Genomic DNA, 27,043 nt, shown 5'->3' with positions numbered 1-27,043 from the left:
ATCATATACATCTAAATATACAATAATATTATTTTTTTTATAATTAATATTGTAATTTTGGTAGAAAAATGACCAAAATTTAAAGCTATATTTTTAATATATGTAAAATTATAAATATGTCATTGTTAAAAGCAGAATGAACGCGTTCATTGACAAGCACGATGCGTCCGGCGCGCCATCTGGTTGCACATTTTAGTATTAAAATTTTGTATTCGTAGTGCTGAATGGAGAATCACATTTTTTCGTATTTTTCATGAACTTATTCTTCTAAAATATTAAATAATTTCTTTTAGGTAAGTGGAAAACAAGATATATATTTATTTCGTTAGCCCTAATATCGTACTTTGCGCAATTGTAATGGCTGCTATGAGTTTTTTCTCCGGTTATGACCCAGAAATTGCTGTCAAATCCCGGTTTCGAACACGATTTTCAGTGCGTTACGTGCATTTTTCGTGAAATTATATGTCACGGTAATAGTGTGAGGTGTGAATTGATCGGAAAAACATGGAACGCGCGTAAATCGTGGCGGTAAGTGTTATTTGGTTTGGATACGTGATGTCGCGCCGCTGCATCGTTTTCAATATTTCGTGTTAACAAGAATGCCCGATATTATCTACACGTTATCTGTGATGTTATCAACTGATCTCAATCATCTTATTTCTTTGGAATAATGTGTACATCTCGTGTGACCGCTGACCATGTTTTGCATTTTGCGAAAGGTGAGTTGTGTCTTTGTTTTAATGATAACTCGGCGTGTTCGACATTCATTATATCGCGTTAATTCACGCCGCTATTATTTCAGTCCGTACGTTACATCATATCCTACGTAGGTTTATTATTTTTTGTTAAAATTTATCATGGTTTGTGATAACCCTATTTATTTAACCTTTACAATAGAAATACGATTATACCGACAAGATTGATATGCGGGTAACATTTAGATTCACCACTCCGTTGAGGTAAGTTTGTGTCATACTATCCATGTATTTACTTCTTTAAATAATCTTATACTATAGACGGCTTCAAATACATAACCCTAAGCCCTTACATGTGTACACTCAATGTAAATGATATTTAGCCTTCATTTATATAAATATACTCATGTTTACTCAAGTGCCAAAAGATTTGTCATAATCACATGAAATCAGTTACATACTAATATTTCTATTTTAATTTCATTTAAATTTTACATTCGGCTCTAAAGTATAGAAAGCATATCTCTAAGAAAAGTATGTGGTGAATTGTTAACTTCTGCATAAAAAATAATTACTTGTGCAGTATATAGTAGTGTTATATCATATAATCAAAAATAAGTTCAGGTGATGCAATATATTAATTAATCAACAACACTGAAAAAGTCTCCACTGTTATATCAAGAAGCTAATGTTCATAAGTCAAAACTACCATTAAAATATTACTAAATAAATGATTAATACAGATGAGACAGCTTATATTATCTATAAAGTTCCATTGTCACTTTCTTATCTATTAAATACTTAATGGAGAAGTATTATACTAATGAATTACAAGTTTCCGGATCATTATTATTTTATTACATTACTATAAATTCCTATTTTAAATTTTATTTATGTTAGAAAAATAAATTAATAATTTTTTTATTTCTTAACATTATAAAAGACAATAATTCATGGTACCACCTTTAGATCTTTATTATGATTATTGAAAATTTGTACTGAAAGAGATATAGAATCATTTGTGCAAAAATATTGTGTAAAAATATAACATTGATCCTTGTAATAGAAAGCTAAGCCAAGTTGTAAAACAATTACATTTTACCGCATTATATGAAATCTTATTAGATTTCCTAGAACCCAATTATTAATATAACAACTTATTGTTGCCTAAGATCTAACACCGCAGATGCCAAAATGGGCAAATTTTTGAGAGATTAAATAAAATTTTGTTTGTAGTATTTAATAGCTGTTTAAAAGTTAAGTTCATTTAAACATGGAATAAATTGCTTTTCATTGTTTCAAAATTTTGTGTTATAGTTCAAAAGCAACATTTTAATTTCAATTGAATAACGGCTACAAAAAGTATTTCATATAAACTTTGACTTATGACGCTTTTAAAAGTTTAGCAATATTATGTAGTTTATTTTTAAAAAAATGTCTGAAAATTTCAATTATACTATCTGATTTATAAATCATTGTTTAATTCTTTTAAACTAAAACTAATTACTATAAGCAATCTAAGATGGTAACAGAATGAATTAAGTTATTTGTATTGTGTACTATTTTACATAACTTCATTATAATTATAAAAATAATTTAATGTTAGATAAGTCAATGAGTTTTAACTAGTTTTTTAAAGACTAATGATTTATACAATTATAAACTTATGTTGTGTTCAACATATTTTTTTTTTATTAAAAGTGAGCCTAATTAAGGTTCATAGTGTAACTAAACAAATATTGGCAGGTAATTCACTCTAGTTAGTGATTAGTTCTCGCAGTTGTAAACGTAAAATATTAATAATCATGGATATTTCGGCCTTTAAAATTTAATATGACGAAATTTTAAAGGCAGAAATATCCATGATTATTAATTATTTTTACATTTTTATTCAACTGCGAGAACTAATCACTAACTAGACGTGAATTTAAATTCTTTACTTGCCAATATTTGTTTAGTTACCCAGATTAAAGCCGAAACAAAATGTATGAAAATGGACCTTGAGGTATCGCCTTAAATGCAAATTAGCCTATGTTTAAGAGGAAAAGGATAACCAGTTTAGTATTAAACAGTAGAGTAATAAATTTATGTATACTAATATATAAAACTGAAGAGATTATTTGAATGCTCTAGTCTTGGGAACTACTGGTATGAATTAAAAAAACCTTTTAGTGTTAGTTAGCACATTTATCGAGCAAGGCTATAGGCTATATCTCACTATGACCAATATTAAACAATAATAAGAATTAGTTCCATCATGAAAATTATATATTTCTAAAAATATGTTTTATATAGTTATTAATTTGTATTACATTTTATTACGTCTTATATAAAATGTGTAATATATTTTCGACACAGTTTGATGTCTTATCACTAATGTGAGTCAATGTCACAAATGCCACGGACCCCCAGTCTCAAACTTTGGGAAATCAATTATTTCTGTTATCATGCAAACTATAATATTATAATAGAATAATTGTTTATCAATCATGATTGTAGCATGACTTGTGTTCACAATTGCCCTTATTTCTACTTATTTAGCATAAATGGAGGTAAAATTTATATTTTATAATATAATAAATGAGTGCAGAATGTTTCCTATCAATAGCTATTTGGATCAGTCTTGTCAGTTTGTTACATCAATTAAACGAGTTAGGGGCAAAAGTGATTAGGTTGTCTGTAGATAACTTTGTTTTGTTTGTCACTGTTTCCTAAAATTTAATTTGTGGGTATTGAAAACCACTATCACCAGATTAGGGTGCGATCAGACTTGCGTATTTTGGGCGTGCGTTTTCCCCAGACAGCTCATCAACGTATAAGCAACCTACAGGCAACACTCGAGTAAATAAAATTAGTTACGCACTTTAGGAAAAAATAAAAGCGCTATGGTTTCGGTGCATGCACGTGATGCTTACGCTGGTCAAACTTTGGACAAATATTCGGCGAACTGTTACTCCAAAAAATCGTCTTTAATATCTACTCAACAATAATATGCAGATTGTAAATCAAAATAATGTGTGTATACTTTTAAATTCAGTAAATAACGGTAGCTAACAACACACAACAAATTTTATCATTGTTTAGACATTCGCCCATGCAATCATTTATTGATAAGATTTATTCTCTATTATCTCTGACAAGGGACAAATATTTTAATTGATTCGTTTTTTTCTCGTAAATATATGTTTACTTGTTTATACCAAATTTATTACTATAATACTTTTATTACAGAAATATGACCTAAGGGCCTATATGCCGTAACGTATTTACAAAACACGTAACATGCTATTCAATCAGGCCCATCTATAATTCGTCATTCTGATCCTTCATGCCTTCCGTTTATCCAACTACACTCGTGTACTACTTCCATCCGCAAGTTCTATCCCTAGTTTTGTAAACAATTTATCCTCGTGTAAGCTCGTATTTATCGCCGTAGCATCAACGTCAAGGCTAACTTCAAAACTACGAGCGTACACGTGCCTCCACTGTGATATGCCGTCTCAACTAATCAAGGAGACAAAATTAATTACGCATAACTATTATTTATTCATCAGATTCCATATTGCTACTAAATATCAAACTGGTTTGCGTGGACATGCGTACGAACGCGTCATAAGAGCGTCAAATACGCGCAATGTGTACACGCAGCAAATCTTGTTCGACGGTAGACGCTTTTTCATTATACCTTTTATACAAATTCCTTCGTCATCGCTACGAAATGTGTTCGGGGAAATCCAGATGGCGCTGTTTTTGTAAAGGGACATCCCAGGACCTTGAGACCTACAAGTGACTTGAAAATGCACTACCATTGAAACTAAAGTAACAGACTAAAAATATACAGTCCGAATGACAATAGTCTTTGTTTTGAAAATTGCATTCATCTATACGCGAACACATATAGATCCGCACATGTTTACATTTCACGTGGTATGATCTATAAATAAACAGTGTCATACGAAACTACAACAAATACACTACACTTATTCCTCCTTTCATTACACAATCGTGTAGTGAAAATTGTAGTCCGTAGTGTTAATATAGTTAGTGGATTAGTGCGACACCGTGACAATGTTTGTGCATCATGCATCGTTCAGTTGCTATGTTTCGCTTTGTGATGGTCGTATTTAGAGATTTTTTCTCAAGGTAACATCTGTCAAGAAATGTATTCGCGCGATGATTTTTGTTATGTTGTGTATCATAAATAGACTGAATTGGGAATGACTACCGTATTTGTAATATTTTATTATAGCTAATATTTGTCACATTTTTTTAATGTTGTGTTCACGCGTTGTCTACGTTATGAATCTTGTTTTATCTGCGTTTTTGTTTGTTTGAACAGTCTAGAACTGTAGGAACATTTATCACCCATGTAATCTATGCAAATAAATAAAATTTGCGTGTGTCCGTATAAAAATAATATGATAATAGTGTTTATCGTATCTTCATCTTTTAACGGTAGTAAAAATAACATATAAAGTTTTTTGAGTATGTTTTGCACAAGAGGAACTGTATGGTTTTAATTTTAATACTTCTTAAACTGACGTACATATTTCGGGTTATTTTTATTCGATCATCATTATATTGTTCTTATTTAAGTATAATCTGTATAAACACTGGTAACTTTACATACGTTTCTTGTAACCCTGAGGAGAATTCTTTCAAAAATATTAAATTCGCTAGCATTCAAAATGAAAAGTATTATATAGACTGACCTATTCAAGTTTTCAATATTACTACTCCTTAAAAATAACTTCTAGCCAGTAGCAGCCATTATAACTCAAAAAGTACCAAATTATTTATTATTTCAAAATAACGAATAAATCCTTTTTTCCCGCCAGTGCTGCTGGCGAGTCGGCGAGATGCACACAGCGAGTGCAGACGGACAGTTCCGCGGCACCAATGGTTCGAGCCAGGCACGTGACAAGGTCGCCATATTGGACGCCGGCTCACAGTATGGGAAGGTAATCATATTGTCATAATCTTAATCGAAATGGCTCACAAAATTATCACACTTTAGTTGAAGTGCTGGCCAGTTGATAGGCTGATGGTCAGTGGACAAGACAAGTGTTGGAATGGAGACCGCGATCAAGGTAGGGGTAGTTCATGTTACACGATGTATTGGCAAAACTTGACAAAGCCAGTGGACAGCGGATCAATTCGGGATTCTCAAGACTGGGATCGTTGGTGCTCAATCGAAAAGAGCTACGGACTGGATAGCAATAAGATAATGGAATCTTTTTACCTAAAATATTATCAACCGAAGACTTGTCGGCGCACGAACGACCCAATGCTTCCCACGGATTTGCGCTTGAACGTGGGCGCTGATCTTTCGCCTATGGTGGCTTGCTTCTATACTTTCTACTAAAATAATTATTTCCCTGATACCTCGACTGTTAAAAAAAAATAGATACTAATTCCAGTCACCCTTACGTTTAGCTTCATATTAATGTAATCCGAAGAAAAATTGTTATAAACTAACACACCATTATATTATAACAATTATGATACGTAATAATCAAAATGAATAAATTATTTTGATGTTTATAAAAAAAAAACAACATAAAAACATATCCGCATATTTATAGGCTGCCAAAATTTTATCCCGTGTTCGGCTTCTCAATCTTCGGATAACAACACACAAGTCAACATCAAATCACCCAAAAAATACAAACATAAAAAAACCTGAGATAATGCATAATCGTCATGTGGAACTTCTTCAATAATAAATTCATAGGTTTTGGTATATTCCAACTTGATATGAAGGTTGGTAGGCCTGTCACATGAAAGTGTATGACATGTAGGTAATACGACTGTCTATTTCTGCTGCTAAAAACGATGTGCAAACATTTTGTGTATCGCCATAGTCAGGGGGGCAACCAGGACAACAACTTTTCGCCAAGTATGTTCCGTGCCATGATGTGAAACGGGAGCAACTCTTTATAATTAAAACTTCTAAAGCTGTATTGCTACCTTTTTAAATCCACTCGCAGCGGTTAACATTAAGAGCGAGTCACCTGCTCGACTCTACATTTGTATTAAAAAAAGTAAAAACTTTTCTTCGAACTGGCCGGTGCAAAGACAGCAATTATTGAAGACGAGTGCGCGGTCAGTCGACCGGTGAATGTCTGCGGCGAAATCCTTTATTTTCCACGAGTTAAGTTGCCTTTGATGAAAAGATAAGGTTTATTTACTACATATACACAATATTTATGATTAAAGTGGCAGCCCGTAATTGTCGCACTGTTCGCGAAAGCTTCTTTCAACTTACAGTTGATAGTTTTTACAATTACCATCTTCCAACCATCCAATATTAGTAGGTAGATGGATAGAGCCTAATCAATCAATTTACACCGTTACCATATTAAACATAACAATAATATTATAACATGGTTACCGACATGTGGGATGTGGACTCTACAATTATTGTCCCGATTGTTGTTTCTGCGCATGGATTCATACCAAAGAGCCTCGACCAACATCTTCGGAAGCTCTCAATTGGCCGTTGGGTCCGAAGCCGGATGCAGAAGGCAGTATTGTTTGCTATACTCCCGAGTGTCGACATTGGGCCGTAAGACCGGTGAAACCAACATTATACCACTGAACCTCTAAGTGGTGGTAGCGGTAATGCGTTTTTTTTTCGCGAAAAATAAATAAAAAAGTACAGCTCGTGCTGACCGGAATAGTAGTTCCGAGTAACGCTGATTTTCAGGCTCCTAGTCTAAAAGTCTGCACAAACTAAACACGTTCGCGTGCGGTCAACTCCCCAAAGATGTTGATAAGGATGCCATATTAATGGTAATAATTCATACTCGTATAGTCCAACTCTATCATTATTACTCTAATATGCGTCTATTTTTTTTTATTCGCCGTAGATGGTGTAATGGCGATAAAGATCATTTTATCGTATACCAACTTTTGCTCACGGCTTTGCCCGCATGTAGAAGTTTTCCGGGATAAAAGTCCCGCTATATATTTTACCGGCGTAGAAAGCAGCCTATAACTTTCCCAAAGTTTTAAAGTATATCCATACGAAATTTCATCAAAATCCGTTTAGTAGATTTTGAGAAAATCGATAACATACAGACAGACAGAAAAGGGGGCTTTTATATAATATGTATAGAAAGAAGAATGCATTCAGCAGTAACTCTTATATTTAAACTGGTGGATAATTTACTGGTACATTATGAAACAGGGGCTTAGAGTAACTTCTCCATGTTTAGAACAAAGTTATATATAAATAATATTGTAATGAGCACTTATATTTCGAATCAAACCCTTCAAAGCGCTAAATCACCTAAACAAATTAATCCAAGGTTTTTTATATTTTTATATCGGGTCGGGCGAAGTGATATTTGGCTTTTTCTACTCAATATAGGCTCGCCCCCTATCACATCATGGGACGGAACACATTTGGCGAAAAGTGGGTGCCCTAGTTGCGCCTCTGCTTATCCTTTCGTGGATAAAAGCGTGATGTGTGTGTGCGTGTTTACTTCGCGTACGTCGATACTGAATAACTGTTACGTCAATCAGTCGTTAAATCGACGATCACAAATGCGTAGGCGGTAAAAGTTTATTTGATTATCGTAGCGTGAATCTGACACGATGCGGTCCGTAACCGAAATTATCTTTAATTAAATTTATCAATGAGGTTTACTCATGTGTTGCCAAATGTTCGATAATGTTATAAATTACTGTATTTCTTAACTACGTCACAATTATGTTTAGAATAATCAAACTGCTCCGATTTATATCATGTCATAGTAATTTTTAGGGCAATATGGTAATTAGGAAATTACCATTAATCCAACTAAAACCATTAGTTAATTAAAGAAGATCCCTCTATGCGGGATTTGTTAAACTTTATAAGCCTATATCTAAACCGTTCGAAATTAGCCGCATGCATCTTATCTTCTCAAACAAAATTACAGTCAGACACTTTTGTTTTAATGACGATACTGCAAATTAAATATATTACTTTCATTTATCAAAAACTAGGTGACCCGACAGACGTTCCGTCTTAACTATGAATTTGCAGCGCGCATTCTGTCAATCGCTGACAGTTATATAAAATTAATATTTTTGTTAAGTTTTCTTAAATTTTCAAATTTTCCGCGCAATTTTTATTATTTTTTTCTTTCATAAGAACCTTCTCTTGGCAATAACAAACACGACAAAACAGTGAAATCGGTCCAGCCGTTCACGCGTGATGGCGTGACCAAGGGAAATAGGGATTCATTTTTATTTATCAAAAATCATCTCTCCTCCACAGGTAATAGATCGCAGAATACGCGAGCTATGCGTCGAGTCGGACATACTGCCGCTGGACACGCCCGCGTACCACTTGAAGGAAAACGGCTACAGAGCGATCATCATCTCTGGTGGACCGAACTCAGTGTACGCAGAGGACGCGCCCAGATACGACGCGGATATATTCAAGATCGGGTTGCCGGTACTAGGTAAGTACTTATAACAATTAGATCTGATTGTAGAAAAAAAAAAATAGTTATTCCAAATTTGCAAAAAAAATTATGTCATATTTTAGTAATATTATAATGTAAAAAAAGAAAATCATTAATTTGTAGATGATGTCATTTACTTTGCTCACATCGATTTTATCAAAGTATACTATTTATTTTAACTAGTTGTAAAAACAATGAATGATAGCATAGTTTTTGTTTTTATCCTCAAGGAATATGCTACGGCATGCAGATGTTGAACAAGGAGTTCGGCGGCTCGGTGCTCCGCAAGGAGGCGAGGGAGGACGGACAGTACGAGGTGGAAGTCGAGACCACCTGTCCCCTTTTCAAGTGAGGAACTTATTATTTATATGTAGAATTAATTTATCTGGTTTTACATGAACACTTTAATAATATCTAGATCTAGTTTTGGAACTGAAGTCACGAAAAGATGTGGCTATGACGTTTTTTAACTTATTGTTGGCTGGTTATATTGCGAGTAGAGTAGCTGTTCTTGTTCTCCTTTGTACATGTATATTAACATTTAAATTGTCAGTCGCCTAGAGAAACTGCAGCCGGTGCTGCTGACCCACGGCGACAGCGTGCAGAAAGTGGGCGAGAGGTTCCGCGTGGGGGCGCAGTCCTCGAACCACCTCATCGCCGCCATCTACAACGAGCAGATGCGCCTCTACGGCGTGCAGTTCCACCCGGAGGTGAGTCATCATATCCTTACACGTCAACATTGTCTCATTGCTATGTTCAATAACATATTCTTACACGTCAACATTATCTCAATGCTACGTTCGATATATTTTTAATGGTGACAATTGTAAAGATTTATACAGGATGTTTAACTTTTTATCTTTTTATTCTGAAAATAGCACTACATTTTACAAATCTGTTTGTAACGGCAATATTTATATTTTAATTAATTGACCTATTTGGTGCACTCTTGTTAAACTATCCTCTAGTCTTCATGCAGGACTGTCAAGCCTTTGAGTGTATCTGATTTGGCTATGATGTATACTATCGTAAAGTATTATAATATATTTATTAAATCACATTAATAATGAAATATTGTATGCTACCAGGTGGATCTAACGCCGAAGGGCAAGCAGATGCTGTCTAACTTCCTGTTCGACATCGCGGGGCTGTCGCGCTCGTTCACGCTGCGCTCGCGTCGCGAGGCCTGCATACAGTACATACGCGACACCGTCGGCGAGACCAACAAAGTGCTCGTGAGTACAAACATATGGATAGATTATGTATAGTGGGTCTAGAATTGGCCCATGTATGTCTGGTTAGGCCGCCATAATTTCTACGAGGAACGTTGGACAAAATTTTATTTAGACTACACTGTATTTAACTTTAAGGTCGTTGTAGTTATTTTAGTAGAAATATACAGGGTGTTATTCAGTTTAGGTGTTTCAGATGTATAGATTTAAATCATTACAGAGCTTATGCTGAGTTCGTCACCGACTTGTCATGGTATGGACAAGAGGTTGACTGCTGCGTCAATAAAAGTTTTTTGTCTTCTTTTCTTTTATTTAGAATTTATTGACACTTAATAATAATGTTTTATACATTGGAATTTGGTTTTCTTAGGTTTTGGTGAGCGGTGGCGTTGATTCCACAGTCTGTGCAGCTTTACTACGGACCGCGCTTCGTGAAGACCAAGTTATCGCTTTGCACATTGACAATGGTAATTGACATAAAATATCAGGAAAAGATTATTTTGATACTCCAAATAATTTATAGAAATGATACTGACTTCTCTTTGGTTATTAAAAACATATACCAAAATCCAGTCGCGAAATGTCCATACAACCCGATTCCTGCGGACTTGCCTTTATGTAGAATTTCTGTAGAATCGAATTATCTTCAGAACAATCTGTAGACCTCATTTGTGCTTATTAGTACCTATAATATGTTCTGTCAGGTTCCCTTCCAATTTTTTTTTCTTTCGCCACTGCTACGATCTTTCACGTAACTATGAGTATCTAATTGAGTTTTTTCTGTACAGGTTTCATGCGCAAAAACGAGAGTGCTAAAGTAGAGAGGTGTCTCCGTGAGCTAGGTGTCCGTCTTCACGTCGTTAATGCAACCCACCAGGTAACATTTTATATTATATACTTTCTTGAATTGTATTTGTAGTCTACAGGGTGTTTATATTCTGGATTATATTCGGTTATCTGTAAAAATAAATATTATGTATGGTTTAATTATTGACAGATTTATCACCAACCGTTTGTATTTTTTTTTTTTAGAATTGTAGTGTTGAATGTGTCACTAAGTTAAGCGCTTTTTGCTCTGACTAGAACTTTAATATGGATGTACTATAAAAATACAGTTAAATCCAAAAAAAAGGTCACAAGAAAATGTGGAAGCAATAATTTTTCGAGTAACGTGCTCGAATAGCTAAGTCCGGCCTTGATTGTTCACATATACCTTGAATACCTTGATTAATCATCCCGATTCGTCGTTAGTTCCGTCAGGGCAGCACGGTGGTGCGCGAGAGCGGGCCGCCGGGCGTGCCGACGGGCCGCAGCCGCCACACGCCGCTGCTGTGCCACGCCACCGCGCCCGAGGACAAGCGCAAGATCATCGGCGACGTGTTTATACGCGTCGCGGAGCAGGCCGTCCACGACCTCAATCTGCCGTCAGTATTCATACTTTAATACCTATGGTAAAAACACGCCCCCGATTCCATAAGCCATACCTTATTTTCACAATTCATAAAAACAAGCAAAGTGGTTATAACAATTGAATCCAGAATACCATTCCACGTTAATTTCATAAAAATTAAGTATGGCTATGTTAAGTTTACATTGTCATAAAGAATAAGGGCGGATAGTCTGATTATGAATTAATAGTATTGAGATTGTTAGAGTGATTAAGAAAAAAGTAAAATTGGTATGAAATGCAAATCTGATTATATAGGGTGTATAAAAATAATACTATTGCAAAAATTAGCAATGATCACAACCCATTTTTATCAAACACAATATTCTAATATTTCTGCTTACTGATTTTATAGGAAATACCTATTTTTATTAAAAAATACGGTTTAGCATTGCTATATGTTCGTTCAAATTTAAATCGTATTTATTGGACAACTAAGACCAATTTTCCGTGTATTTTTTCCTACAGAGAAGAGCAAGTATTCCTGGGCCAGGGCACGCTGCGGCCGGACTTGATCGAGTCTGCGTCGGCGATGTGTTCGTCGAACGCGTCCAACATCAAGACGCACCACAACGACACCGAGCTCGTGCGGGCGCTGCGCACGCGCGGCCGTGTCGTGGAGCCGCTCAAGGACTTCCACAAGGATGAGGTAGGCAATTACCATTTTACCCTTTGTTATAAATTTTTTTTTATCACTTTGCGAGATACTCACATACATAGTAAAAAATAATAACATTTAAAATTCTCAAATAACGACATTCACATGCAAAATAATACTTTTTTTTTTTTTTCAAATCATACAATCTACTTTGCTAGTATGCTTATTTGAACTTAATACAAGACTACTGTTTCAATAAACTACAATTAGAACCATGTGGTACCAGGTGCGGGCGCTAGGTATGGAGCTGGGCCTCCCGCCGGCCATGGTGGAGCGGCATCCATTCCCGGGGCCCGGGCTCGCGGTCAGAGTCATCTGCCAGGACGAGCCGTACATGGAGAGGGACTTTGCCGAGACACAGGTACGAACTAGGAACACAAATCTGTTTACCCAACACCATGATCCTAAAAGACTATTTCAATACTCGAAAGACAAAAGTGTGATTTATTAGCTTTCTTGAGGTATTTAAATTAACTAAGTTGATTCTAGTTAGATTAAGCATCTCATTTTTTTTATTTATCTTAGTACAGAAAAGTGACTTCTAAACTTGATTGTAAGTTGTTGAAACGTAATGTCGTACATCGAGATTCATAGCATCTCTATTTTGGTCCCTTGTAAAACCTAACAAGCATCATAATGTTGACTGGTGAGGCTGACTCATCTCCCGTCAATCAACATGTGGCGGTACAATCGATGCATACACCGCCATCTTGTCAACATCGCCGGAACTGCAAGAGGATCGATACAGTGACGCAACTACAGTGATATCACACAGCAATCACGATAGATGGCGACGTCGATCCTAAATCACGCTTGCACAATTTGAGCGACGCGTTGCATATATACCATCTCCGAATAGAAACCGTCGGAGGGGCCGCGGCCGGTCAGGCGCAACATCTGCCTGACTGGGAATCTCCCCCTCTATAGAGGAACGCAACCATCTGTTCCTCTACAGTGGCGTTAACCTTTACGCCGCTAAAAACACTATTAGGACCCTACTTCACTTGCTATTAGGTGCAGTAGGGTCACCTGATAAAAAAAAACATCTATCATCGACAATTCTTTGTTAGTTATCCCTTTCCCACTTGTCTGTACTATGGAAGTTTAAATAGCTAAGAGGTAATTGTCACACAATTATTGTCAGGTGATAGTGAAGATAATGGTGGAGTTCGCGTCGATGTGCGTGAAGTCGCACGCGCTGCTGGGCCGCGTGGTGAACGCGAGCACTCCCACCGAGCAGGCGGAACTCAAGCGCATCTCCAGCAAGTCGCCCGTCGCCGCTACGCTGCTGCCACTTAGGACCGTCGGCGTGCAGGGTACGAACTAGATTTTGGAACTATTATGTATGTAGAATTAATGTGTAAATATTTCCGATGAAGTAGTAAGAAATTATTTTTGTATCTCTACTTGCCTCTCATATGGCGTTATTGTCCATTATTTGGAGCCAAGGAGTGTTTGATCATTGCCTTTGAGACTACATAAATAAGACAGTATCTCTTTGTTAATATAATGTAGGTGCTCTACAAGTATGTTTCAACAATTATTCGACATTCTCAGGTGACGCGCGGACGTACAGTTACGCGGTGGCGCTATCGACGGAGCGCTACCCGCCCGACTGGAAGGACATGCACTACCTCGCCAAACTCATCCCGCGCGTCTGTCATAATGTTAACAGGTAACCGTACAATATGTATCTTATATAACATACTCTACCGAAAGTATCTGCATTTTTTTATACTTGCACGCCAAATACACCCCATTGCATCTGATGGTAAATGGAGTCCAATAGAATGCCGACTGACATGAGATGATTACCCCTCGGCAGTCGACAAAATATGCCTGGTGGAGCTGAATATGCATAGGCTAATCGCGGGTTTTAATACCTTATGTAGAGTCTTCGCCATCTGGGCGGATATAAAATATATCCTACAACCTGCATAGTTATCTCCAACGGTGTCGAGAGATGTATATTGTAGTGCAAATACTTTTATTTTGTGCTTATGAGCCTTATCCTGAATCGGCAAGGTGACAATTTTATAATAATGAAGAAACACTTATAAACAGTGTGATATAATATCTTTATTCAGGGTATGCTACGCGTTCGGCGGTCTGATCAAGGAGCAAGTGACGGACATCACGCCAACGTTCCTCACACAACACGTCATCTCTACCATACGCCAGGCCGACGACATTGCTACACAGGTAAGGGCACATCACAAATCTATAAATAGGCGTGCACATCATACATTTCATATAATACTTCTCGTTGTTTCAATTGTTTATATAATATTGTTTTTTAGGGATACTACCAGTTTACTCGTGCCTATTTACTGTTCTTTTCAATAAACGATTTGAATGGCTTTATTCAACCCATCGCGAAAATTGACCAATTAGAACAAAGTTTTATCTGTCATGCTTCCATGTGACGTACTTTGATTGGGTTTCCTCAGAATTGAAGATTGAGAAAGGATCGTTTATTGAAAACGGCTATTAAACGTTATATTTATTTAATTGCACATATTGTTATGTAAAGGAGGACTTAATGTCGGAGGCATTCTCTACCAGTTAACCATTCAGGAATAAGCTAACAACATACTGTATTGTGTTTGTAGGTGTTGCTGTCGAGCGGGTGCGGGCGGCTGGTGGCGCAGATGCCGGTGGTGCTGATCCCGATCCAGTTCGACCGCGACGCGGCCGTGCGCGCGGCGCCGTGCCAGCGCTCGGTGGTGCTGCGCCCCTTCCTCACCTCCGACTTCATGACGGGACTCGCCGCGCTGCCAGGCACTGAGGCCATGCCGCAGGAGGTAACCCCACGCATCTACTAAGCAGTTTCTACATTGATTTGTCCCATCAAATATGTCCCTTTCAAAGCTTATTGGTAGCATAAAAAAACTGGTATTTTATATGTATACATATAAATGAATGTCATCTTTTGTTTATTCAGGTGTTAGACAGAATGCGAAAGGAACTGATGAGCGTGCCCGGTATATCGCGCGTGCTATACGACCTAACGCCGAAGCCGCCCGCGACCACCGAGTGGGAATGATGGGCGCCAACAACACACTTTTATACATTTTTTTACTGAACAACGCACTCAGGGGGCAGTGGTTGCAGTTACATTGTTGATTGTTCTACTTGAAGTCTCGCATACGAATTGCAGAGAACATGCGAAGGATCGTTCCTACAGACCATGCCATCCTCTAGTATTGGGAAATAATAGTTTTGATCGTCATACTATACGAATGACGCCGCCGGTTCATGCAGCGCGCCGTACTGTGGACGACTACATGGGACATTTTGTTTTTATTATTGACTGTTACTTGTAAGTGCCTAGATGAGTAGACGATCTCGTTTATCGATGTTTCTATATGCAATATTGTGTAATCTCTGCACAAAATGTCAATTTCCGAGATCGCACGTAACTACTCTCAACAAGATTCTGTGACGGGTGGCCGCGCCCGCATGATGTATCCCATTTTGTAATTTAATGAATTTTTGTGTTATGAAAATTGTTGTTATAATTTTATTGACCTGAGCAATGATGCTATATCAATTTTGTTATGTCAAAGGTGGCAATAACCAGACCACTGCCCAGCATTGATGAAGTTTTTGTAAATACATTGGTGTCACATGTTAACAATAGCTCCACTGATCAGTTTTGTAACGTAGTAATTTATTATCAAAGGCTGTGTAAAGAAATTTAAAAGCCCATGATTGTTCTGCGCGACAAGGTTGTTATAAATAAATCTTGTATGAAATCGAAGACACATTGTGTTTATGGAATGGTTCAGTGTTATTGACTGGAAGTTTCATAATAAAAATTATATTATGCTTTATTTTTATAATGATTTTTATTTTACATACACAAATAAATACAATCACAACACATACAAATAACTAATCAGTCATGATAGGTTAGCTGTCGGGCACCAATAAATTAATATTTTTTCCTGAAGACACTTGACCACCAATAAATGTTTCTTCTTCACCTCTTATGGATAAGCCTTCTGACAGTGAGGTCACCTTCTTTTCTCTAAGCATGGGTGCCTTTTCCCACCGTGACCCGCGGCAGTTACTGCATGTATGAGTAGGGAATATGTCTAAAGAAACAGTCCTGTTACTACAATCTAAACATTTGAAGAATCTCTTAAAAGTGTCTAAAACTTTAAGAGGATGCCTCTCATCTTTGCATAGTTGAGAAGCAGAGAATGCAGTGTATTTGCACTTAGCACATCTAACTGCTTTACATGCCAGTTTGAAAGTGTTCAACATCTTTTCTTCCATAGCCTCTTTCTTTTCAAGTTTATTAAAATATTTGTCCTGTTCATCCTCTTCATGCTGTTGAATCAAATTCTGATGTGCTGAAGTGGCTTCCAGAATCTTCTTAAACCGGTCAGACAATATTTTTCCATTCTTGCTTTCTACCTCATTTGGCTTTGACCTTTTAGCATCATTCTCATTACCGTCAGACTTGTTAAGTTTCTCCAAAGCCCGTTTCTTTCCTGCTTCAGTTCCTTTTATGTTGTTAGGATCTATTTTAGCTATGCCTCCACTTTTTTGGATCAATCTTAGAGCATTTGCTTTAGCTTTGTCTGCTGCTCTTTGTCCATAAGATATGTTAAGGTCTATTGTCCCACTTCCAGTTAGAGCAAATCCTTTTCCTAATTTTGGAGAACTTGCAACTCTCTCAGCTAAACTTAGCTGTGATTTGTTGTTAACAGGGCTAGAATTGTTGAGCTTGCTCAACCTCTCATTATCACTAGTCCTTTGTGTTGTGGGACTGTGTAATGCTGCTGTATTATTCTTCAACGGACCAGCACCATATGGTGCTTTATTGGACATTAATTTATCCCCTTCTAATTTATTGTATTCACTCAGAGACATGAGTCTGTTTTGATCCCTATCCTTAATTTTCTTACTATTCCCATAAGGTAATGCTGAATACGCCTTGCCTCCATAAATAACAGTATTTTTGCCTAAAACTTTCTTCTGTAAGCTCACAAGACCCTTGCCCATGGTTGAGGACTGAAGCTCTTGTCTTTGAGAATATTTCTGATACTCCTGTTTAACATGGTATATGCAATGTTCACACTGACTTAAATTTACAAATGCTGTACAAGGTTCACCATTCTTTTTCTTACTTTTACATATACCTAGGTCTTTAGACTGGCCTAATATCATAACTCTATCAGTGTTGTCAACACTAAGACAAGCTTGGTCTGTACTATTTTGTGATTTATCCAAAACATTAGGATTCAGAACTGCCACTACTGTTCCTTCTGTCGTCTTCCAAAGATCATTGTAAGCTTTACGGAACAAAAATATTGATACAGTTTTCAAATCATCTCTTAAATCACTGAGAGTCCATATTACAAATTGGTTTCCTTTTTGTGACTTTTTAACTGCACTTTTTCTAACTATAACACCAGCTATCACCCAGTCTTTTGATAAGTCTTCATTTTCAACATGGCGTTTCACTCGCAACATGCTTATTGCTTCTCTACCTTGCATGCGTTCTAATAGAGCGGCGCTTGATATTAACGGCTTAGTTATTCTTATACCAAATGTAGGATCAGTGTAGACATCTGAAGGACCCTTGTTCTTAACTTCTGGGGCACAAAATGTATTTTTACTACTTTGTACTGAGTCAGGTTTTTTAATAAAAGAAGTTTTACGAGAAACTTTAGTATCTATATTTGTCTGTCGTAACCTGGTTTCGAAATCTAGCCTATTATCCCTCTTTTCATGTTCTTCGTTGTCCAATAGTTTCTTTATTTCTGAACCGTATTCATTGTATTTTCTTTCCGTGTAATTTCTTTTTTCTTCGTCGTCGGACGAGTCAGTATCTCCATTGTGCACTGCAGAGGCCTCGTCAGGTTTTTTCACTAAAATTATTTCATTTTGGGGTACATTACTCTCATTTTGAAATATGTTTACTTCTCTCACAGCTGTTTTTTTTTCCTCTCTCTCTTCATTTTCATCTAAGTCTGCACATAATAATTCTTCAAGTTGAGCCAGTTCATCATTCTCGTCCATTTTAAATAGTTTTTTGAAAATCAAATCACAGAGATAGCAGTTATTTAAATAAAAAGATAGGAATAAGAACAATAAACATTAAAAATTTTCATGGTACGTCAACTGCAGATTGGCGCCAAAAACCACGACAACTTGACAAATAAGCTTCGTTCAAAATCAATCGGCAACTTTTGAAGAGAGTAAAATTTTGAAGTAAAATAACATGAGAACTACATTTTTTATTTCAGTGTTTTATGGACTACCTACATTCAATGATATTCAAAAAAATACATCATAATAAAGTGCTCATTGGCTACAATTCTGAATTGAAAATCGATATGCGGCTAAATGTTAAAAGCCCTCCTCCAACTAAACGGCGCGACGCGACGCGACGTGCTATCGTATTTATTAGAAGCTATCTATTCGATAATTATAATTCATAAAGAAAGAAAATTAATACGTATTTCTAAAATATATTATCTTTTCTTTGGCTGTTTTAAACTTATTTCAATATCAGTCACAGATTACTGATTAGTAATATCACTATTATTTCATTTATTTCATAGTGAAAATGCCTCTATAATCGTTGATTTTGTGTATATGATTTGAATTTGCAACCAACCCCATTTGAAAAACAATTTAATCCTCAGCCGCAGGATGTCTACTACTGAACATGGGCCTTCCCCAAAGATTTCTAGATCAACTTATTGGAAACAGCCCGCATCCAGCGACCTCCTGCGGCTTTCCTCCTCCGCGAATTTTCCAAGATTAATTTAGTTGTTGTCATTACTCAAGGCTGTTTTCTAGGGGAGGGGCCTTAAAGGAACTATAGACAATAAATCTCATAGACAGTTCATTATATTTGACAATCACATTTGACACTTGACAGTAGATTATTTTGACAGAAAAAATATTTTCCGGAATTCCAAATAAATTAGAGCAGCATCATTTAGCACCGCATATTTAACTATAAATCAGAATTTATCCAGCAAGTGATAAAAACATCGCTGAAGAAACTTTGCCTTAGTGTTATAAATATATTCAGAAAGTTAGTTAATATGGCAGGTAAGAATATAACTAATTGATATCTATTCTCTAACATTCCTCATATTTTATGGTTTGATTTAATGCATTGTGGTTTTTAGATCAACATGATGCGCCAATGACTAACAACGAAGCAGATGAAATTCCGGCGAAAGATTCTGCGCAGAATGGTAAAGCTGAACGTGATTCGCCGCCGCCGCCCGCGACCCCGCCGCCGGCCGACGAAGACACCCAGGAACTCATCGTAGTGAACGAAAACACTACGGAGTTGGACCTGAACCATGGAAGGATCGGGAAAATCGAGAATCTCGAGCCGCTGAGACGTTTAGAAAGGTAGGTATAATGATTTCTTATGTTTACGCGAATGTTAGACATTGAAATTAAACTAATTTTCGGATTCTATCGCGGTGCTAGTATTTTATTTTCTCCCGACGTTTCGAAGACTTTGCAGCCTTCATGGTCACGGGGGGGACTCCCCGTGGACTCAGTCCCCCCCGTGACCATGAAGGCTGCAAAGTCTTCGAAACGTCGGGAGAAAAAATACATGATAAATAAATAGTTTAATTTTAAGGTAGGTATACTCAATGAGCCATTTGAATGGCCCAATATTTTTTTTCCTCTTACTCACATTGTACTTAAGATTATCACGTCTGTGTTTTCAAAATTACTAATGATATACTTTTTTAGGTTGCATAATAAATGACAGGTATAGTAAAGGAACAAAACAAATGTATTGCAAATAATATTGTTTAACAGTATTTTCCTTTAAGGCTAAATTTGACTTGTGGCAGTCATGGATAAACACATAATATTGTTTATATATCCTAGTTATATTATATATTTCTTTATTTCATTACAGATTGTATCTTAGATGGAACTTGATCAAGAAGATTGAGGGTTTGGACACTCTGAGCACTCTAGTGGAGTTGGAACTTTATGATAACCAGATTGTAAACATTGAAAATCTGGATAATCTTGTTAATTTGGAGTAAGTATCAGTTTAATTTTTTAATTCAAATACAGTCAGCATAAAATACATTTAAATACAAATTTTCAATAGTGTAAAGTAATTGGTCTGATTATTTATTTTTATAAAATGTGTTCACTTTGTAAAAAGTACATTGCAAGGTAGAATATACTTAAAATCCTCTGAAAATAACATTTGTGCTGACTTACTTTCATAGTAATACTTTATATGTATATTTCAGAATTTCTATATAAAGCATTTTTTTCAGGATTCTAGACCTGTCTTTTAACAGAATCAAAGAGATCACAGGCCTAGAAAAACTTACAAATTTGAAAAAACTGTTTTTGAGCTCCAATAAGATATCTGAAATAAAAAATGTGAACCATTTCCCAAAACTGGAGTTGCTTGAGTTGGGAGATAACAGATTGAGGGTGAGTATTTAATGTTTCCTTCTTTTAAACTTTTTAGACTGTAGACTGAAAATGTTTGGACCTACAAAAATGGCTAGGGCTTTCAACCAATACAACACATTATTCTTAAATAACCTGCAATAATATATCAAAAATACTGTAATATGCTTTCAATTATCGATTCAGTAGACTATAGGATTGTGATTAATGTCTTTGAATATCTGTACATACATAATATAGGGTGAGTTGCCCTTCATGCCATGCATCCCATGCCCTCCCCCCTCCATCCCCCTGGTAATAGGTGGTGAGGTTTTAGACTATTTTTATTTCTGAATCCCTCCCCGCTTTCGAGCCTCACGTGCTTAATCGACAATCGTGATAAGTTTGGTACATACAATGTTTCGTGATATGTATTATTATGTGAGGAAATAAAACAAATTTAGTAAAAAATGTGGAACGTCTTATGACTGTCTCACACATTGAGGGGATTACCTATATGAAATTTTGACTTTCAGTCCCTCTAGTCATAAGTCAGCCAATCCATCAAAATTAGCGATTTAACATCCCCCTGAGTTAAAAACTGCCCTCTGTATGTCATATATGGTAATGTAAAGTGGCACAGAAGGAATTAACAATTCATAAAATTGTGTTTAATATTTTGCTGTATCATTTACTACACAAAGTGGCCAAGATTGTAATATCCAAGAGAGCTCTTATTTTCATTTGTTTCAAAATTAACTGTAAAGAACACCTCTAATCTTTCAGGAAATCAAGAACCTAGAAGGTCTGAAAACACTCAAACAATTATATTTAGGAAAAAACAAAATAACCAAAATACAGAACTTGGATGATCTCACTGAACTGCAGATATTGGTTTTGCAAAGCAATCGTATAACGAAAATCGAAAATCTGGAAAATGTGACTAATTTGGAACAACTTTACATATCCGAGAATGGTATTAGTGTTATTGAGAATTTGGATAATCAGGTGAAATTGGAGACTTTGGATCTGGCAGTTAACAGAATAACTGTGATTGAGAATGTCAGGCACATGGCTGACTTAGAGGAGCTTTGGGTGAGTTGGACCTATTTCAGAGTGTTCATAAAATATTAATATTGATATTGATAATTAAATGTCCAACTTTGAATAGCAGTATCTCTATATTATTAGACTTTGAATATCATATATAGGTTTTATGTATTTGAAACACCTTAATCTATAAGTGCATATTGATATTGTGTTTGCTGAGTTTCTCAAATATTTATCTGACATTTTTATCTTGATATCTTCATAGTAATTTGTTATCATAATGAGATGTTTTAGTGATCTCAGTATTACACACAAATACATATTCAAATATTGTCATCTTTTTCGTTAGTTATGCTTAAATTGATTTTTAAATTTCCCTCAATTAAATATGGCAATTAAGTTTCATATCAAATTTAATGAATACCTTCATATTATTTGAAACGCATCTGCAAAAGTGGTTGCTTGTAAAAGAATTTCTAAGATTAGATTGGTTGAGATCAACTAATTTGATATCAAATACTATCTTCCAGAATAAACGAAATATTGCTTGTGGAATTGGAAGTTTATAAAACTCTAAAGCGTGTTATTGTGACTGTTTGTTTTGAGATAAAAATGCTGTGATGAATTATCTCCTTTTTCTTTTATTGCAAGATATTGCAGTTTTTTAAATCAGTGATTAAAGTATTATTTTAACCAGCCCAGCGACTTGCTCGTTCGGTATTCTGTTGTATATATAAAATTGCAGTTCATCGAATGTATGGGTGGTTATTCTAAACATAGTAAATCTTTACAGCTCAACGACAATCAGATAGCGGACTGGTCGTCTATAGAATATCTACAACAGAACAAGAAACTGGCCACCATATATTTAGAGCGTAACCCGCTTGCTTCAGACCCGGCTTACAGAAGGAAACTGAAGCTCACGCTGCCTTCGCTACAGCAGATCGACGCTACTTTGTGTAGATAAGAATTTTATCATTACTTTGTAGCATTGTAGTTTAGTGTTGGGCCGCCGGAATAAATATTTGGAAAACATATATTTGAAATTCTCTTACTATAAACATCTTTTATCGTATCAGTGAAAAGTTTAAATTAATCTCTTACAGCTTTCTCTTTCAAACCAATATGAAATTTTAAACTCTACGACTTTTTGATGCTAGATAATAAAGTTAAAAATGATTGAACCAGTCCATCATGCTAAATAGTATCAAACGTTACACTCATGAGTTCGCCATCGAAATTATAAATCATAGCTGTAGGTATGTAGTGTTTCTAGAAACTATTTTACCTACTGTCGCAGTTCAGGTATTTTGGTTATCACATAGCTAATATTAAAAATAAAATCGCTACTGGTTAACTTCTTGCCTAAATTTCCCGCAGCCCAATGTATTCCGTAACGATAGAGGCAGCCTTTGCAGAAATGTTTGTATTTACATTGATTGCAGTTAGTATGTTTCGTAGATGTCTGCTTAACGTGTTACTCTTCCATTTGTCGACTGATATGTAAAAATCTCAAGTAGTGATGTCATTATTTTAAATGGCTAGATTAGAGGAGGCTGGGTTAATATGGCTTTTATGTTTATTTATTTAATTTACAAACCAAGGCACTGGTGTCTTTATCTAGCAAAAGATATTATATTATAGCAATTTTAACCCAGTCTCCTCTACTAAGGTATCATTTTAAACAAATGATCATCCATAAATTAAATCAAGCGCGAAATTGTGGATTAAAATCTTCCAGTGAGCTCTGTGTTACGACTTTACAAAGCTGCTATTATATTAAAAAAAACTTAATAGTTTTATTGATTTTATATATAGGATTTAGCAGTCTATTTATATTTCACATAGGCGCGCAAAGTTTATGTAATTTATGGATGGTCACTATTAAGTCAACCAAAGCATTCTAAAGTATATTTATATTCAGGTTTATTGTAGCCATTCGGTAATACGCAGAATATTCCTATGCCAATATACTCAATTTTATATATAAAAATATGAACCAACAAGCTGAAACGACTCAATAATGTAAGTGCCTCGAATCATTGTCCAAATTTATCGTAAAAATTAGATCAAATTCTAGATTCTAGATTACGCGCTGAACTAGACTCTTAAGTGATAGTACTAGTATTATGGGACACGTAGTTTAGACGATTGAGTGCCATTCGTGTGTGAATTCGAATCCTGCATAAGAAATATTTGCAATAATATTGAAATCCTGGCAGCATTTAACAATGAGCAGTCTCATGAATTTGAGGTTTCACAAATGGACACTTTTGATTTACATAAAGAAAATTATAAAATATCGTCACTGTGAAAATGAAACGGGAATAAGTTCGGCGAATCGTAAATGCACTCTGCACATCTGCCGGCCCATTCTGGGTTAAAGGTGTGAGGTTATGTGCACATTAAAAAAGGGGAATAGCGTATTTGATTTCATTTGTTTATTTTCAAATTCAAATATTTACCTCATATAAATTCTAACACAAAAAAATAGTAATAATTCCGTAAAAATCAAAAAGTTTAAGCCTTTTAATTTTGATCGATGACGATGACGTCATAGTAAATTACAATGCGTGCGAAAGAATGAGACGGAGCGATATCCCAACTACGCGCCCACTCTTGCACATGGCAGCATTTGAAATAAGAATTACTGCCTCATTTTTAAATCAATTTCAATGGATTTTCCTCAGAAGGTCTTATTTCGTACTATTTGCTATTACATATAGAATATTATAAAAAATAAAATATAGGAAAATAACCTATTGTGTTGCGACTTACAGTAGAGTGATTGTGGTAAGGTGTGGTCTCTGGCTATAATAGTAGTCATAAAGAAAAGGAATAATGAGGCTACGAGTAATTAGAAGCACAACTAGTAAAGCACTATTATAAAATTATAAATTATTATCGCACATTTACATTTAATGTGTGCTTTGAAATTTTAATGTATTAGGCGAAAATGAATTGATTAATATACAAAATGTGTCCCTGTTCATAATTCATGATTAATTTAGCAGCTGAATATTAATTTGTAATTTAACGTTTCATCCAATAAAGTAAGTCGCCAATGACCCTTAATGTAGGCGAATTAAATAACCTTGTAAAAAAAAGATGCAATACATTTATGTACTTTTACGAATTTTCACTATAATACAAAATCCCTAATTGAAATATATACGGTACTATTGAATGTTTATTTATGAGATTTAAAAAATAAATGGAATTGAACATTTTCTGAATAAAATAGTATACTATGTAACATATTATTATATGCATTATATTTAAACAAGACTCCTTCGTTACGTTCCTTCATATATAATCGGTGAGCATGGTCGACTTTCCCAAAAACATACTGTCCATATCATAAATTTTGTCTGGAACATGAAAAAAATTAGAGAAACGTGTCAAACAAAATAAATTGCTCATTACGTAATTCGAAATAGATTTCAAATATATTTTTCTTCTTGGGGTAAATCGGCTGTGGACCACTTATATATATGTATATTGTATTCTATAACAAGTCGACTACGTACCTACATACGTCTACATCGTGCCTTTTTGCGGCAAAAGTATTGCATTTTTAATAACAATTTGTCTAGTGTAACCCCCACGGGCCCACACGCAGTTAGAATAGGAAGAAAAGGGTTCATATTTGTTCCAAATAGGAAATAACTCCCAATATTCTAACATATTCAAAGAATTAGGAGTATGTGTATGATTCTTGTATGTATTTATTTTACCACACTCCACAAAGTTCGTGTTTGAAATGTACAATTGTTGATGTTAATGTGAAATGTATGAAATAAATAACCTTATGAAACATTTGGAATGTTTAAAACCAGTATATCCAGAATCCTGTCCCATTATCCCGTCGACCGTGACCTCAAAGGACCTTTGAACGAGACCTTTATTTGCATGGGCTATTTATATCGCGCTCTGTATAACAAAGGAATCTTTTTCACATTATATGGAGGTATGAAAGTATAACTGTACTTTTCGACACAAGAATAGTTTGCGATATTAAGTATGACAAGAGCCCACTATTATTCCTCGATTTATTAAAATGTTAGCATGACTGCATACGCGAAGCAACTGTTATTTTTAGAGTAAGATATAATAAGTACCAAATTTTTGCAAAAATATTTCATGTATCGACAGAAGAAACACAACGACATGTAGACATAAGACGGCCTTAGGGGGACGCAAACTGGACAATCCCCGGGGCCTCGGGCTGACTGGGGCCGCGCGCAATGCCTTGAAAAACCCTTTTTTACGATCTTACAGACGAGACTGGAAACTCCAGAACTTTTTTTGGTCCACCCGGGGTCTCACGCTTTTTTTTTCACCTGGGCCCTCACGTCGGTTAAGGTCGCCAATATATACAGGCTATACATTTCGGGCAAATATTACATGAAACATAAATGTTTACTTCTTTAAACGTTCAAATAAAATCAAATACGAGTAATTCAGGCCCTCCTTATTTGTCATTCGGCCAAGGACTACAACTTGACGCTGCAGACCACCCATTATTTTCAGGCAGTCGCGGACTCTCCCGACACGCCTGTCCAGAACAAGGTAATTGTTCCCGGAGCGCTGCGGCACGCCGGCCCGCTCGTTAGTAGTAGGGTTGAATTTGATATGTGAATCACGGACTACGAATGTATAGAGGATTTTGTTGTTGGAAAATGTGCTTCGTTATGTATATATTAAAGATTAATTATGATTACGAGCAATCGTGTTTTTTTAAAAGAAACATCGAAGTGAACTCATTTTTTTATAGTTCGTTTGAAGTATTCATTTTGTAGTACCGACATAGGCGCCGGGACAGGGGTGCACGTGCACACCCGTCCGTAACAAATCACAATAAAAATAAATGAATGACAATGGGAACTATCGACCACAGGGGTTTATTATGGTTTAGCGTATACAAATACCTTTTATTAAAAAAAAATGATGTTATGTAGTGTAGGGAGGTGCAACTGTATCTACACAATACAGTAGTTGTGTAGATTACAGTTGCACTTCCCTAAAGATAATCTTGGCCTTGCCCTGAGTACCCACCTCATTCGGAAGGATTAAGCTTCGAATAT

General features: G+C 35.7%; 3 protein-coding genes across 6 annotated transcripts; 2 read left to right on the top strand and 1 right to left on the bottom strand.

The window, feature by feature from the left end:
- The first annotated feature begins 72 nt into the window (after positions 1-72).
- Positions 73-16,327, top strand: LOC115441898 (GMP synthase [glutamine-hydrolyzing]). Of its 4 annotated transcripts, none has more exons than XM_030166819.2 (16): positions 73-293; positions 5,534-5,656; positions 8,965-9,151; positions 9,385-9,502; positions 9,708-9,864; positions 10,243-10,389; positions 10,757-10,853; positions 11,175-11,263; positions 11,638-11,810; positions 12,302-12,482; positions 12,718-12,852; positions 13,636-13,807; positions 14,049-14,166; positions 14,579-14,693; positions 15,104-15,295; positions 15,436-16,327. In XM_030166819.2, the coding sequence occupies exons 2-16, from the start codon at positions 5,555-5,557 to the stop codon at positions 15,535-15,537; spliced, it is 2,085 nt and encodes a 694-aa protein (XP_030022679.1). In that variant the 5' UTR covers positions 73-293; positions 5,534-5,554; the 3' UTR covers positions 15,538-16,327. The 4 variants fall into 4 exon arrangements, with proteins under 4 accessions (XP_030022679.1, XP_030022680.1, XP_030022678.1 ...); XM_030166820.2 differs by lacking the exon at positions 73-293 and adding an exon at positions 360-528; XM_030166818.2 differs by lacking the exon at positions 73-293 and adding an exon at positions 566-719.
- On the bottom strand, positions 16,318-18,736 carry LOC115441899 (protein MCM10 homolog). The gene has a single exon (XM_030166822.2). It carries the CDS (start codon positions 18,525-18,527, stop codon positions 16,407-16,409), a length of 2,121 nt encoding a protein of 706 aa, XP_030022682.1. The 5' UTR covers positions 18,528-18,736; the 3' UTR covers positions 16,318-16,406.
- A 622-nt stretch (positions 18,737-19,358) lies between these two features.
- On the top strand, positions 19,359-25,777 carry LOC115441897 (protein phosphatase 1 regulatory subunit 7). The gene is made up of 6 exons (XM_037437140.1): positions 19,359-19,571; positions 19,652-19,883; positions 20,410-20,538; positions 20,786-20,948; positions 21,693-22,001; positions 22,750-25,777. The coding sequence occupies exons 1-6, from the start codon at positions 19,565-19,567 to the stop codon at positions 22,921-22,923; spliced, it is 1,014 nt and encodes a 337-aa protein (XP_037293037.1). The 5' UTR covers positions 19,359-19,564; the 3' UTR covers positions 22,924-25,777.
- Positions 25,778-27,043: the final 1,266 nt, after the last annotated feature.

Source organism: Manduca sexta, chromosome 10 (assembly GCF_014839805.1).
Source record: "Manduca sexta isolate Smith_Timp_Sample1 chromosome 10, JHU_Msex_v1.0, whole genome shotgun sequence".
Taxonomy (NCBI): domain Eukaryota; kingdom Metazoa; phylum Arthropoda; class Insecta; order Lepidoptera; family Sphingidae; genus Manduca; species Manduca sexta.
The sequence above is the reverse complement of the archived record's forward strand: the minus strand, read 5'-3'. Positions and strand labels throughout refer to the sequence as shown.